At 39.3% G+C, this 15,000-nt stretch overlaps 1 protein-coding gene across 1 annotated transcript in view; it reads right to left on the reverse strand.

The window, feature by feature from the left end:
- Positions 1-15,000, reverse strand: part of xrn2 (5'-3' exoribonuclease 2) — a 46,107-nt gene that overhangs the window by 29,695 nt on the left and 1,412 nt on the right. The window contains exons 4-18 of the mRNA XM_085383120.1: positions 14,815-14,926; positions 14,117-14,175; positions 13,920-14,009; positions 13,686-13,758; positions 12,921-12,971; positions 12,600-12,757; positions 11,929-12,003; positions 11,274-11,407; positions 10,060-10,117; positions 9,740-9,847; positions 9,567-9,611; positions 8,864-8,995; positions 8,195-8,239; positions 6,297-6,391; positions 3,341-3,476 (exon numbers count right to left, since the gene is read on the reverse strand). Coding sequence (XP_085239246.1) covers positions 3,341-3,476; positions 6,297-6,391; positions 8,195-8,239; positions 8,864-8,995; positions 9,567-9,611; positions 9,740-9,847; positions 10,060-10,117; positions 11,274-11,407; positions 11,929-12,003; positions 12,600-12,757; positions 12,921-12,971; positions 13,686-13,758; positions 13,920-14,009; positions 14,117-14,175; positions 14,815-14,926 — 1,371 coding nt within the window. The remainder of the gene's footprint in view (positions 1-3,340; positions 3,477-6,296; positions 6,392-8,194; positions 8,240-8,863; positions 8,996-9,566; positions 9,612-9,739; positions 9,848-10,059; positions 10,118-11,273; positions 11,408-11,928; positions 12,004-12,599; positions 12,758-12,920; positions 12,972-13,685; positions 13,759-13,919; positions 14,010-14,116; positions 14,176-14,814; positions 14,927-15,000) is intronic.

A 15,000-nucleotide genomic window follows, 5' to 3' on the forward strand; every position in this document is an offset into this window, starting at 1 on the left:
AAATAAAATAACATTTTTGGACACAGGTTTCTCCCTTCGTTGACTTTTACCCCGACAACTTTGCCCTTCAAAATTGCCTGTCAGTCCTGTAATGCTATAGAGCCCATTAACATCTGCATGCACCGCCGCAAATTACAATAAAAATACTAAAAAGGCAAATCACCAGTGTCAACAAAGCATGAACATTCAAACTGCCATTAGAGAACAGCCTGCTAGTTGGAAAACTGTCATTTGCGGCCATTCGGTTGTAAAGAAATGAATTATTGGCAGAGGAGACCTTTTCTGTACATCCAACAGATTACTGGAGGAAAAAAAAAATTAGTTTTTTGCCCTTATGATGAAAAGCAGAGACAGAACGGGGATAAACTGAGCTCTGTCTTCCCCGATCACTTGGTGAGGTGTGCGTGATCTTAACTCAGTCAGTGGCGAGGAGAAACGTGAATGTGTGGCAGCGAAGAGCAGACACGTCTCCGTCCGTCGAGGGCCCGCTAATGAATTCACTCAGAGCGGCCCCCTGAGACGGGCTTTGGATTGGCGAGCGTGTGGAGTCGACAGAGTGTGCATACGAGGAGAGCACAATCAGCCAGGACAAATCCCCCCCGGCTCAGCGCCCTGGCTCTCCTGAAGAGGGACCCCAGCTGATTATTTCATTTCAACATAAAGATCAATATTTTACAACACTACAATGATTCGTGTATAATCACACTGCAAACAACAGCAGCAGATCTCAGTGTTAGATGAGCACGAGTTTATTTCGTGTAAATAAGTAAAACTAAAATAAAAACATAGTAAATAATAATAAAAGTGAGAGTCATTCATGTCGGAAGGCTTCATCTAAATGCAACGAAACACATATCAGTCCCTGGGTTAATTCACTTGTGAGGAGGATTTATCAGAGGACCTTGTTACCTCAGAGGTGAGTTGTGGGAAGTAAAGTTCGCATTTCTGTGTCAGACATGTTTGTTCAGCAACAGTAAGTGTACCGACTCCTCATTAAGGTTTGGTTTACTTCCTATCAGGTGTGTGGTCAGGCAGGATTAAAGATCAAGCTGTAGCGATCTTTTATTTTCATGTTTTCAATCATCACACAACATTTTTCCTCCGAGTCCTATTCAAATGCAAATCATCTTCAAAAACAACAAGCAAGTGGTTCTGATCTGATTCTACTCATTTCCATATTTTGATTCTTGGACTCTACTAGAGTAGCTTTGCATAATTCACAGTTCAGAATAGTCCTTATTCTTATTGTTCCAATCAGTTTAGCCTCTGACGTTTTAGCTCCCCTCCCTTAAACTAACTTCTTCTCACTGGCTGCTCCGTATAAACAAAAGGTTTGAACCACATTAAGGATATCCTCTCTCTGACTTCACACAAGACCACAAGTAGTTAAAGAAATGAAACAGAGCAGTCAGACCAGTCTGAAGACTGAGCTTTAGGCTCTCCAACACACTATTAAAACTTTGGAAGGACAAATGCTCTTCCTTGAGGAAGAAACATGGTTAGAAAAGAAATTGTTATCAGAGATCACTTAACAGTTTGGTGAAATCAAATAGACTAAAAATAAATCAGAAGCACTCACGGCTGTATTACTAAAAGTAAGAGCATTTCCACATATGAATATGAATAGGCCTCACGGTGTTGGGACTAAACACGTGTACCCTTAAGAAAACCAGCTATCAGTGAAGCTAATTGTTAAACAGGTTCAAATCTTTTAGGAAGCATAAAGACTGAACCCAGGTCATGTGGTCTAATAAGCCCAGATACACCCGGATTTAGAGTGACAGGAACATCACAGTGAGAAGAACATCAAATTAAGTTAAGCACATGCCTAGCAGCAACAATACAAGCAAGTGAAGGCAGTTTTATCAGTTGCTTACATCAAGGCTCAGCAATGTTAGTTTCCTAAATAATTATGTCATGTGAACACCTGAATATACTGAACAACCAGGTTTTACCATCAATGGACGTTTCACAGGGCATGAAGCTCGTTTCCACATAGACCTGGAGAAGACTTCACACAACTAGGCTGCCTCTCCCACTACCTCTACAAGCTTGTGGTGAAAAATGAAAGCAACTTATCTTTAATGTCCAGCAGGGGGCAACTCCTTTCACTGCATGAACAACTCCTGTTGTATCCAGATCTACAGGAAAGTGTCCCTCCTGCACACTTTGTTTATGACTTCAGCAAAGTCCCTTCTGGTTAGCTGATGCTCTCAGCTGCTAGTTTAAAGTATACATGAATTCATTTTGTGTATTTAAAGTAAAATCGAGGATACAGCAGAGGAAAAGCAAGTATCAACATGTAGTGCTCTTCTCAGTCAGATCCACCCATTTCCCGTAACTCAGGTTTCAGCAAGCAGCAACAAAATCCAGAATGATCAAATGCTTCAGAAACTAATGAGCGATACTTAACCCTGATGCATCGAGCAGGACAGAGACTCTCACTGTATGCTGAACACAATGACAAAGCTTTATATTCTATTCTATAAATGGCTTTATCCATGTTACTCAGTCGATGTACCTTACAGGTTCACCTTTACAGAGAATGTGAGGTTTCTGTGTCAAACACAGGTTCTGGTCGCGAAATGACAAGAAAAAGAAAAATAAGCATCCTTATCCTTTAGCTTCCCCTCAAAAACTTTAGTGATTTTCTCAGTCTTTGTTTGCACTGTTAGCACAAAGTTCTACTCTGTGCATCATTCACCTTAAATTTTTCCCCTCAGTGTCTACATGAAAGCTAAAATATCCAAAAGTTAGAATTCACCTTGTGGCAGCCACACTCTTGATTTAATTTTACGAAAGCTATCGTTAACTTTTGTTAGCAAGAACTTCATGTGATTAATCTTTTTACACATGTATAAATAAGACCTTAACTAAAAAAATGTTACAAAAAAAGAGAAAAAGAACTGCTGAAAGACGAGTATGTGGAAGTTCAAGGAGAGAAGCACTGCTCTGAAAAATAAACTCTTAACCTTACCAGCAATATTTGGGAACTTAACATAATTTGATTCTGTAACTCAGGAACAGGATCAGAAAGGTTGATGTTGTGCATAAATTCATCAAAAAAACGACTAAATACACCTGCCTCTCCATTTGTAAAGGTGGAAATTTAGCTTGGATCGTGGTATGTAATGAAAGCTCGGGGTTCAAAGTTCAAAGAAAACTATTAAACGGTTTCTAAAGCTAGCATCTGGGTGAAGTAAAGGCTTTATAAACCAGTGAGAATATGTTTCTCAGCAGGAAAAGAAAAACACGGGAAAAAAAAAAAAAAAGAACACATCGCTGCTGAAGACATGCTCGTTTGTACACAGTACTGAACCCACCGTGTGACTTCAGTTACCTGGTAATAGTAGCGCAGTACCCAGCAGAGACCCTCCACGTACGACTGGACCACCTTCCGCCTGAAATCCTCATCTGTCGCGTCCACGTCAAACTTGTTCTTGTAGTACCTCTGCTTCCAGCCTTCCTCCCACAACCTGCAGGACACAAAGGGGTGGTCACACTCACTCAGAAGATTGAACTAACTTCTTAACCAACAGCACTAACCAAGAAAGACATTACACACAGGTCCAAACACTGAGATTTAAGTCATCTTACTGGAAACCACACTGTGGGGTTATTATTAAGTAATTTAGTCATCAGTCTCCTTAAGAATTCAAATGAATAATAATTAACAAGTATCTCTGTCAGCGTGCGTGCACAAATCAGTCTTAGCTAGTAGTAGTACAGCCAGAAAATGTGGCACGGGGAAGTTGATGGTAAGTGCTCTGCATTTTGTTTTGCTTGTTTTTCTTCCATCTTCCATCCATCAGAACAGTGTCAACTACCACAGCCAGTCAAATTTCATATTTACCAGTGGACTGTCCAAAAGGCCAGGAGATGACCTTTGGAGTAGTTAATTAGGCATCAACACCCACCTTCCCAACACTGACCTTTAAATAAAATCTCATTTGAGGGAATTCTGCCCAATGCAACATTTTGGGGGTTAAAATGTGGATTAATTTGCGCACAGCTCCAGACTTCCACTAACATGCTTTCATTCAACATCAGTAACATCTGTCTGAACCCCACCACCTCCAACAACTTCACAATGTCTAATTTTTTTTAGACTGCCCCCACCTGTACTGATGACCACACAAAAGCTTGATATCTCAGTTAGTAATAAAGATGGGAATATGGGAAATCAACTCCACTGGTACAAATACTGCCAATGGCCAAGAATTGCAAATCCATTGTTGATTATTGGCTGACATGACCAAATCTTTACAGTTTAGGTAAATCTGAACAACATATTCAAATAAATGGCTCATCTATAGGCTGAAAAACCAGCTGGAACAGTTCAACGGCTATGACTTCGCGGTAGATTTGGGGCGGCGATGCCGTTCTGCACACATAATCAGGGTCGTCCGGCATCTCCTCGGAGCGGCCTGCGGGAAGCTGCCGACTCCTGAGAGAAAAGCCTCCATGAATACCAATTTAGCCCGATGGATTTAGCAGCTCTGACGAGTGCGTCACAGAGGAATTTACTCGAACGCTCCTGCTTTCCATATTAATCACGTGCAGAGGGGAAGTGGGAGCTGTTCAGCAGAGCAGGGAGTGTGTGTACAAATGTGCGTACTAATATGTGTGTGTGTGCGCGCAGCGGAGATGGCAGAGAGTTAAAGAGCTTGTGGTGCAGCTCGGTGGCATTAATGAGCACGTCTCTCCTCTTCGGTTTGTTAAAGCGACCTTTGCTGACTGAAGTTCATCTGCACAGATTTATTTTTAAGGTGTTTTATTAACTGCACGCACGCAGTTCCCTGGGCATTCAAATTACAGGTTATTTGTGGTTATGAAGGAGCTTCCAGTTATAAACAGCTTCAAGAAAACTCGACAGACAGCAGCCGATTTACAATAATGATGAAATAAATGACTGACCTCATAAACAAATAATTTTGTTTTGCCTATTTTCTGGTCACCGTGTGAGCCCAGCAGAGACGCTAAATGTGCTGAGAAAGGAGCCAATGAGCAGCTTGTCTGACACGCCAGCTTTGTTACTTGCAGAGTATTATTCGGGTCGTGGCGGTTTGTAAAAGCAGGTTTAATTCAAGCATAGCTCTTTGGTGTGGGCACTTTGAGAGTTTGTACCTGAGAAGTCAGTGAAAGTTGTGTTATGAAACCTTGTTTTCACACCAAAATTAATTTATTGTGATTAACTTTACTTATAATTAACTTAAACTAAAAAATGTCTTGCTTACAAAGTTGTATGAGTTATTAAAATGATTAAAATGACATTTCTATGTGCTGTTGGGTTTCTTTAATCATAAAAAAAGAATAAACCCAGTAAGACAGGGAGTCTTGACAGGCCTACAGCTGAAGTTTAAATTATGCCAAGCTTTAAATAAATATCTTTATTAATTCCACTGACAACCACTTTGGCTTTAAAGCCAAACATTCACTGACCTGTGTGCACATTCCTAATTGTAAATAAATACAGGGGGGAAAAAGTGTGTTGAGTCAAAAGAGGGGTGCCCAAATACACCATAAGTGTTCATCACGAGTGTTCAGGCTTACTGGAGCTGTATCCTCGGTTCTTTTTAATCTATATGTTGATGACTTATCAAAGAAGCTGAAAGTGGGTGGATGAATAGCAGCTTTCTAGTGAACCACATTATGTATGCAGATGATTTTGTGGTCTTTAGTCCTCTTTGCAGTGGTCTCCAGCAGCTCCTTCATATATGCTTTGCTTATGATGTGGAAAATGAGCAGAGCATAAGAGCGCTGTCATGATTAATAGAGCCAAAGAGGAGAAACGGGGGAAAAGATATCCTGAAATTAAACCGTCAGTCTGGAATCTAACTGTCTGCACTAAGATTTAAGACTAAATAAGACTTCGGATCAAATGATGGATGACGAAGATATTTATAGGAAGATAATGTATGCACAAGCTAACATCCTGCTGTAAATGTTTATTGCATATACAGGTAGGATGAAGAAGTCTATCTAGAAGATAGTGTACACCTCTGCATGTTGCATACCTGTGATGAACAAACTACAGGAACATGAGTTTATGGATATAATGAAAACATGAAGTAGTTACAGAAGAGAACAAGATGATATGGTGCACGTGAGAAGTTTGTTTGCTTGAATCGTTTAAAGGGGAACAATTTATTTGTAGGCTTATTAATTCTAAAAATGAAATTAATGCGGGTTAGCAAATAGAAGAAATTGGGGGAGATTCTGTATTCACTTTAGATTAAAACACAGTAATCCCACCCTTTGCTGTGAGCCCGCCCACCTAGTTTGTAAGGATTTACCTGACGTTGTCTTCAGGCTCCGGCTCGCTATCGCTGTCATCAGCTTTCCTCTTCACTCCCCTGCTGTCTGCACTGTCACTGGGACCTGCAGACGACTACCGAGGGTGATTAAACCCCAACACACACACACACACACACACACACAAACACACACACACACACACACACACACACACACACACACACCATTAAAACCCTGACTGGACTACTTGAGCATGAGCAGAAGCACTTTCAAACACAACAGGTTAGCGGTCTTTCCTTTCACACAGCAGCAGTGTTGTAGTGTTTGCATTGAGCTTTAACAGTTCTGCCTGTGCAGACGGAAATCTTTAAATTCTCCCCAAAGAAACAGTTTCATTAAACCGGTGTGTCGCTGGAAATAGCAGAATATTTTAAAATTTCCTGAACAAGCTTTATGGTCACTGAGCTGTGCTCCACCGCAGTCGGCGTTCATTCTCGTTATCTGATACAATCTAAAGCGATTGCTTTGCATTTTAATATAACTCAAAACAAAAATAATTCCTGGACCATGTCTGTTTTAGTTACACAGGTCTAAGCTGGTAATATTACTCTTTCATTTGAAGAGAACAGATTCTCAGGTCACTAATGTAATACTTTTAAAAATCTCTTATCCAAGTACTAGTATAGTAGTACATTTGCATCAGTTTTAAAATGTATTATTCGACCAAGAGAAGCAACAAAATCTTTAAAAAGGAGAAGATTGAACTGATCAATATTTCCTGTAGTTCAAATGAAACGTGATTATTGGTTAATCGTTTTAAAAAAGGGTATATAAAAACTGCCTATCTATAGATATCTATCTATCTATATATATATATAGTAAATGCTGAGCATTATAACACCTTTCTGCTCACAATGAGTCGACTATATGCATTCACGTCAGGTAAAGCTGCTCCTGCATATACATGTGTATTGTCTGTGTTTGAAGGACACTGAATCCGCTGCCTTAGCTACAAGCTTTCCTTTTTTTTGCCCCCTTGAAGCCTTTGTACTCTTTTCATTCATGTGCTAATGTATGGTCGCCTATTGACAGCCGATAAAATTTAACGCTGCACGACAGCAGGAAATTTACCAACTTGGGAGACACTTTAGAATACAGACGCTGGCGTTTTGTTCAGTTCTGTTTTTTTGTTTTTTTTTTAAACAGGCTGCCATTTTCTCCAAATATAAATGATGGCAGAGAAGAAACGCACAAACTGACTGATAGAGCAGCATTTAAATCAAATTAATTTTTATATTTTGCTGATAGAAGAATCTCTACAGGGAAAAAAAAAAAAAAAAAAAAAAAAAAAGCCTTTTTCCCAATAACCTAAACAGCAGAATTAAAATCCCCCGAGTCCTTAACTGGGTGTTTTCCAGCCCCTGGAGGTGTAAACAGACACACACTTGAGAAGAAGAGGAGGAGAGAAGATTGTGAAGAGACTAAGAGATTATTCAGGGGATCGAAATGGTGAGGACACAAACTCTCCCGCGTGTCAGTGGTTTGGTTTCCTGTTGGTTATTTATGACTTGACACACTTTAAAACGATGCTGAACACAAAAACCAGCACCAAAAAAAAAAAAAAAAAAAAAAAAAAAAAAAATCACAACTCATATTGTGGTCAACTTAGGCACACAACTCTCAGTGTGACCTCCCACTTATATTCCACTTAAGAGGGGCAACCAATCAGAAGAAAGTTGGGCGTGGAGAAGAGCAAAGACGATTGTTTCAAAAGAGGATGAACAGAGGGGGCTCCACTGAGGCTCAGTATAAAGGAAATAATGATTATTTGGAAGCATAAATCCTGCACAGCTCGAGTCCAAGAACAAAAGGCATTGTGCTGAAAACTAACGCAGCGAGTCAATGTTAACACAGTGATATACAACTGCCAACTTACATTGCCTCCATTCTTCATCATGGCCTTCAAGGATTGAGCAGCACTCTGAGGGGAGAAAGGAAAAGGACTCCATGGCTCATTGCAATAAAATGTCAGGTTTCAAACAAAACAGTACAGGATACAATAATCACATGACTTATGGGTCCGTTATTCCTGCAATTCTCGACCTCGCAAATGGTGCCACACAGCAGGAGTGACGTCATATTTACTGGCTGCATTTTTGGTGTTATTTTGGCCTATTGCGCGCCTCTCACTTGTTGTAGCCTTGCACGGGTTGAAGAAACTTCCGTCTTGACTTCTTCTCCTGCTACACGAGCACACATGTGGTGGTTTGGTCTGAGTGGCGACACCCATCACTCAGAGTAATGCAAAGAGTACTCGCGCCCTCAGTGTTGGTATAAATGGCACAGACCTGAGGTCTGATTGTGCCCAACAAAACCAATACTGAGTGTAACAGACCTCTATGAAAAACACAATGCTGGATATGACCACACCAAGTATGGATTGCTGGTCCAGCTCGGTGGTAACTCATATTTCTGAGAAAAATCTCAGAATGACAGATCACGACAACATTACGCAAGAATCAGTAAGAGTTTTGACAAACTGACCATCAGTACTTAAAGATTTTACACAAAACAAAACCAATCTGATAGAAACACCCAGCTTTACCATGTTTGACTGCATCCTCATGTCACAGGCCTGGTGCCGAGCATTCTGGACAGCCTCGGGTCGGTCTCTTCTCCCCAGGGCATGAGGGGCAAACTGACCCGTGGTCAGGTAGGCCGGGCCCTGCTGCTCCGCCTGCAGAAACATGGACAGAATATCTCAACTCAAGCCCATAACTGTAAGAATGCAACTATGAGAACTCAAAAATAAAACAGCATGTGTAGTTTCAAATAGTTTTAGGGAACATCAGGATGAGTGGAAATGCTAAGAGCAGCAGGCTCTCGATGACTGATCAGAAACGTGGCATGCCATAAGTAAAACAGAAACACTGTCACACTTTGACTTCTACTCTAGGCTTTGTTTTTGGGTGAAGTCGAATCACACCGATTAAATCAGCTTCATTTTAATTGCATGCTGTGTTTATAGCTTTATAGTGTCTTTAGTAACCATGAAAATGAGACTGATAAACTTCTCCATCTGAGTTCAACTCGAACTAGAAAAGTATTTTTAAGTGATATCTGCTGATTAGGCAGAAAATGACACATTAGGTTTTCTGCCCCTTCGGAGGTGACTCTGCATTGAAAATAAAGGCTAAACTTTAGCAGCAGAAACACCTGAAAAGTTTACTTTATGGCACAACAAAGATCCTATATAGTAAATTTAAACTATAAAGCCAAAATATCAGCATCATTTTCATCATACTCACTTTCATTCTTTTTCTTTTCTCTTTGTTTCTTCTCTTAAAGTTTTCCTAAAGAAAGAAGATGACATCGTGAACGATAAAATAGATTCATAAAGAGCAGAAATACTCGAACATTTCCTCGTCTTCATCTCAGGTCTAAAAGACTAAATCTGAGGAGAGAAAGTTGTGAAAATCACCTCATCCTCTTTGCGTTTCTTGAAGATGTTGTCCTCAGCAACGCCCACAGCCTGCATGATCATCTCAACTCGCTCCAGGTTGACGTATCCGTTCTGTGTCAGGTAGCCCTGCAGAAGCACGTATGCACAGGGTGACTCTACACATTAAGTGCAATTGTTCAAAAACAATGATACCTATATCTATATATAACAATGATATCATTTTTCTTCCAGCGTTGGTTAAAACATTTGAAAAAAAACAAAAAAAAACAAAACACCAAACAAATAGAAAAACCCTGGACACTGCTGCCTGCAGAGCTCAGATAAATGATGACACTCACTCCAGTTTTGTGAACAACATCTTTGTAGATCCTGACCAGTCGATCTATCGCTCCCTCTCTGGGGGAAACAAACAAAACCATGAACCACAGATGCAAACAAACTCCTCAACTTTTATTTCATTAATAGGGATGGAAGACTGAACATACAAATCTCAAATCTTTTTTTATACAACAGAAAAAAACAAACACCTTCTGTATATTGCACAAACAAATAACAGCACAAAAAGCTTGAAAACTATACGAGTATGAAAAACACAATAAAGAAAATAATAATAGCGTTACAGTGGATACAGCACTTAATATAACATTTCTGACAGTTGATTAGCTATGAGATGAACTTGTGGCTTTGTAATTAGAGCCAATAATAAAAAAATAAATACATAAATACTCTCTCCAGGACATTTGTTAAATTTAATTATATTCATTTTAATTGTTTACATTTATATATTTAAATTTATTAAATAATTATTATTAAATGTAATTATTATTACATTTTTATTTATTTCACCAAATCTATTATTTAAATCACTTGATTTTTTATATTTATTTGAAATGTTTTATTTATTTATTTATTAAGTGAAAAAACATGGATGGATTCTAATAAGCTCAGGAATAAATACATAAAAATCTATTCACCCGAGTAAAGTCTGGGAGGAGACAGAAATGCCTTTTTGGGGTAGAGTCAGAAAGGACAGATTTAAAAAATAAATAAATAAATAAATAGAAAAGCTACCTGCTGTGGCCTTGTCCCATGAATAACAAATGAAAAGTAGTTTTACTCCTCAAACATGTGCATTTTACTTTGTTTTCTTTCATTTTCTTCATTTTGGGGTCTTTTTATATTTATGTGTTTTGTTTCATTTGAGTTTTGTTCATTATGTTTCTTTTTTGGACATTTTTTTGTTGTTGGTGTTTTTTCCCCCATTTTTCTGTGAATTTGTGGCTTATTTGTAACCCAATCATTAAATATTACCCTACTGTTTTCTCTGATTCCCCTTTTTACATCATGGTGAGTAACTGTATGTACATTCTGGGTATTATTAAAGTAAACTTATGACAGCGCTTCATAATAAGTTCTTGAATAACCTTTCACTGCAGACACCCCTGTTACCACTTCCTGAATTGACACCACATTTAAACAGCGTGTTTCAGATTGATAGTCCCTGATGAAAGAACTGTATAAAGCAGTTTTAGGACGATGAACTGATGCTCACCTGATTTCTAAGGACGGAAGATGTGGTAGGAAGTCATTTCCAACAAAGAAACACATAAAGACCCAGTCATCTACACTCCTCTCAAAGTCGAAGGGAAAAGGTAGACTGGCCATGGTCAGCTCTCTAGCCAGGTACTAAAGAAAACATGAGAATTAATGGAGATGATTGAGAAGGTCATTTTATCATTGAAGCAACACTTCAGCTCCTGCTTTCATGTTCAAATGCTGTCCATAACAGATAGAGGCAGAACATTCCTCTGCAGTCTGTCTTTGATTACTTCTGAGAAAAAAAGAAAAGCTGATGATTCAAAGGAAATGTTCAAGGTAAGGCTGAAATCTTACAGCGAAGCTGACCTGAACACTGAACAGAATATATTAAACACATGTAACGAACTCTCAAAACATTATTTCATATTCTTACTCTTCCTCAAAATAGTTTCAGAGGTGCCCGAGGTTAGGAACCATCATTTTAAGCACCACAAAGGCAACCCACTGCGTTTTATTTCTGTAAAACTCATTGAACCCTTCCAGTTGGATTGCACAAATTTGATCGTTCTAGATCGATTTCATGTTTGTGAACAAAAGGTGAGATTTTGACCCTAAAATAAACAACTAAAAAGAAAGAAAGCTGATCGAAGTGAGTTTGAGTGACTGACCTCCCGCAGAACACACAGTCTGATGAATATGAACTCCTGCTCAGCCGACGGCATCGTGTTTGCAAACTCATCATGCTGTAAAACAGACATAGGTTCAGTCCGCTGACAGAGTGTATACTGCGCACTTTAAATGGCAAATGTCAGCAATGGGACATCAAACATCAATTATTTTTCAGCAGTATTTTTTGAGCCAGAATTGACCATATTTAGACAAGAGGTGGAGTCCTAAGTTATTATGTAACACTAGCTGGCTTGGTTAGAAAGCTCCACCTGTAAACTGTGCAGGCGTAACAAAGATACAGAAACATGCTAATTGCATAATAACAGATTGATAAAATGTTAAAACTTCATTCAGCAAAACCAAACCACAAACTTCTAGGTCAGCGCGATAGTACAACTATCAGGTAATTTTCCTAAAATGCTCCAAAAAGCACCACAAACATGGTTGAGAGGTGGTTCCAGTTAAAATTCCTGTAGGACAACAAACATGGCCCATTTAAACAGCTCCTACACTGAAAAAAAATTCACAGCTCATTTTGCAATGTGCACAAACAAATGTTCCAGTCAAAGACTTTCACTCAAATCGTGGATCTTCAAACTACGCTTTAAAGCTTTGTTTTTTCAGACAGCAGTGCTAACAGGGACGTAAACTTCAGAGTCGTGTTCCTCACCTGCCCCTGCTTCTCTCTGGGCATCCCCTGACAGTCCTTGATCTCGTGGCCAGTCTGTCCGCAGAGACCGCAAGGTCGCGGTTTGTTGGGTTTAAACTCCTCTCTGATGATCGTGAAGTTTGGCTCGTGAGTGGCCAGGCCCAGCATGATCAGGTCAGCTGACATGCAACGAAAACACATGGTCAAACTACTTGGTTAAAATATAAATTAGTCATTCAGACAGCAACACAAGATCTCTTGAATATGCTGGGTCAGAGGAGGTAAATGGCTTCTATTAAGAGCACTTATCCTGACTTTAAGAGGGCGGATCTGAAGGCTTACCGTCAGCTCCACACAGGCAGTGATGCGTGTTGGGGTCATGGTTGGGCTGAGCTGCAAGAGTCGACCATAAACATCGAGTCAACAGAAGATCAGACAGAGTGTGTGTGTGTGTGTGTGTGTGTGTGTGTGTGTGTGTGTGTGTGTGTGTGTGGGGGGGGGGGGGGGGGGTGAAGGCTTGTACTTGATGTTTGGTCATCAAAGGTCACCTATCAAATTTGACTTCAAGATAGAAGAGTCAACCTGATAATCAACAGCACTTTAACTTTGAACTGTGAATCTGTCACTACAGTTCAGAGTACTTCACATCAGAAGCCTCCCATATTTTCGTTTTTTCCATTTACCATTCTGCAGTGCAGCTGCATTCAAGGGGAATTACTGTGCTTTTTTCATTTCTTCTATCACAAACACGGTCTTACATAAAAAATGGCTTCAAGGATTCAAACAATGAGGTCAACATATGTCAAAGCTCAGCTTCAGACTGCTCCAATCTATCCTGCTGCTGACGAGATGAGACATACTTAATATGGTCATCTCAGGCACAAACCTTCAGTTTGGGAGCGACAGTCAATCAGAACAAAGTTGGCTTAAGGACCTAAAACACTGAGGCACTACACCAAGACCCAGTGAAAGACGAAGATTATTTTGAACATTAAGTATTGCAAAGCTTCTTCATTAAAGCCAACCATAAAAATATGGAGGTGAAATAATCATAAAAGGTCCCTTTAATTAAATCATTGGAATTGCTCTGAGTGTTAATGCATGTACCTCTCTGTCTCCTGATGAAGTCCATAATCTTGTGTTCACCTTCACCTGGGACGCTGGCATCAGACAGGAAGACCTGGATAACAGAGAAACTGAAGATTAGTACCTGAAAATGCAAAATACCAAGAGCTGAAAACTACAAAAAAAGAGGAACGTAAGGATGATTAAACTGAGTCATTTTATTTTATAAAAGAAATAGTTGTGGGCAGGTAACATCTGGCCATAAATTAGACTCACAACAATATTCTTCCATCCTGGATCGTTGGTGAGTCTTTCGGCCACATAATATCGCAGACAGTGTGCCAGGTTGTCCATGAACTCTGTTCCCTGCAGAGAAAAGTCACTGAATCATCCATTCAAGTACAAATCCTGTAACTACGTTGTTACAAGTAAATAAAAGTTAGGCAAGATTTCACTGGATGGAGTAAACTTACTGGGGTGATACAGTTGCTGTCAAACCTTTCTTTAATCTCCTCCGGAGGAAGATAACCTCCTGTAGACGGAAAAAAAAAAAAATCTCAATATTATACTGAGAAGAAACTAGAGGGCGGAGTTACCCCCATGTGGCTGCATTCCCTATCCAAGCTGGACAGAGAAAGAATCAGAGGGGAGAAAAAAAAAAAAAAAAAAAAAAAAAAATCAGCAGATTTTTTTTACACTGAGCTGAAATTGATCCAATCGGGTTTAAAAACAAACAAACAAAAAACCAGGATGTTGTTTTTTTTCCAGATGTAATGCTTCAAACTCTTTTTGAGAGTTTCAATCTTCCTCCAAGAGAAAATCACCAGGAATATATTAAATACACATTTGTTTTATAAATGTCCAAAAATATTTTTCAACTGGAGTGTTTAATAAATCATTTCATACTTTAAAAAAAAAAATCAATCAATTTGCATATGCAAGTTTAATTTTTATCATATTTGGTACATCTGCCATTTTTTTTTTGCAATTTATTGTTTAAAAATCAGTTAATTTAGGTTTTTTTGGGAAAAAAATACACACAGATGATGCACAGCCCTCAAAAACTCCATGCATCAAATTTGACGCAGTTAACATTACAGTGTTTTGAATATCACATTAAAATATATTGCCCGTATTTTCAGTCCAGCAGTCAAAGAGGCAAATAAAACACCTTTCTGGATGACCTCCTCTCTCACGCGACTCTTCTCCTCCACCAACTCGACCCCTTCTTTGGAGGCACGAAACCGCCGAGAGCGCTGCTGATTCATTTTGGCACGTGGAGCCTGGGCAGAGTTAACTTTAGTTTACATCAAAGCTACTGTCAGATCGGCGTAACACTGAAAACAAGTTTACTTCA

The sequence above is a fragment of the Rhamphochromis longiceps genome, linkage group LG15 (genome assembly GCF_057381845.1).
Source record: "Rhamphochromis longiceps isolate RC_006_pf linkage group LG15, R_longiceps_female_GT1.1, whole genome shotgun sequence".
Lineage (NCBI taxonomy): Eukaryota > Metazoa > Chordata > Actinopteri > Cichliformes > Cichlidae > Rhamphochromis > Rhamphochromis longiceps.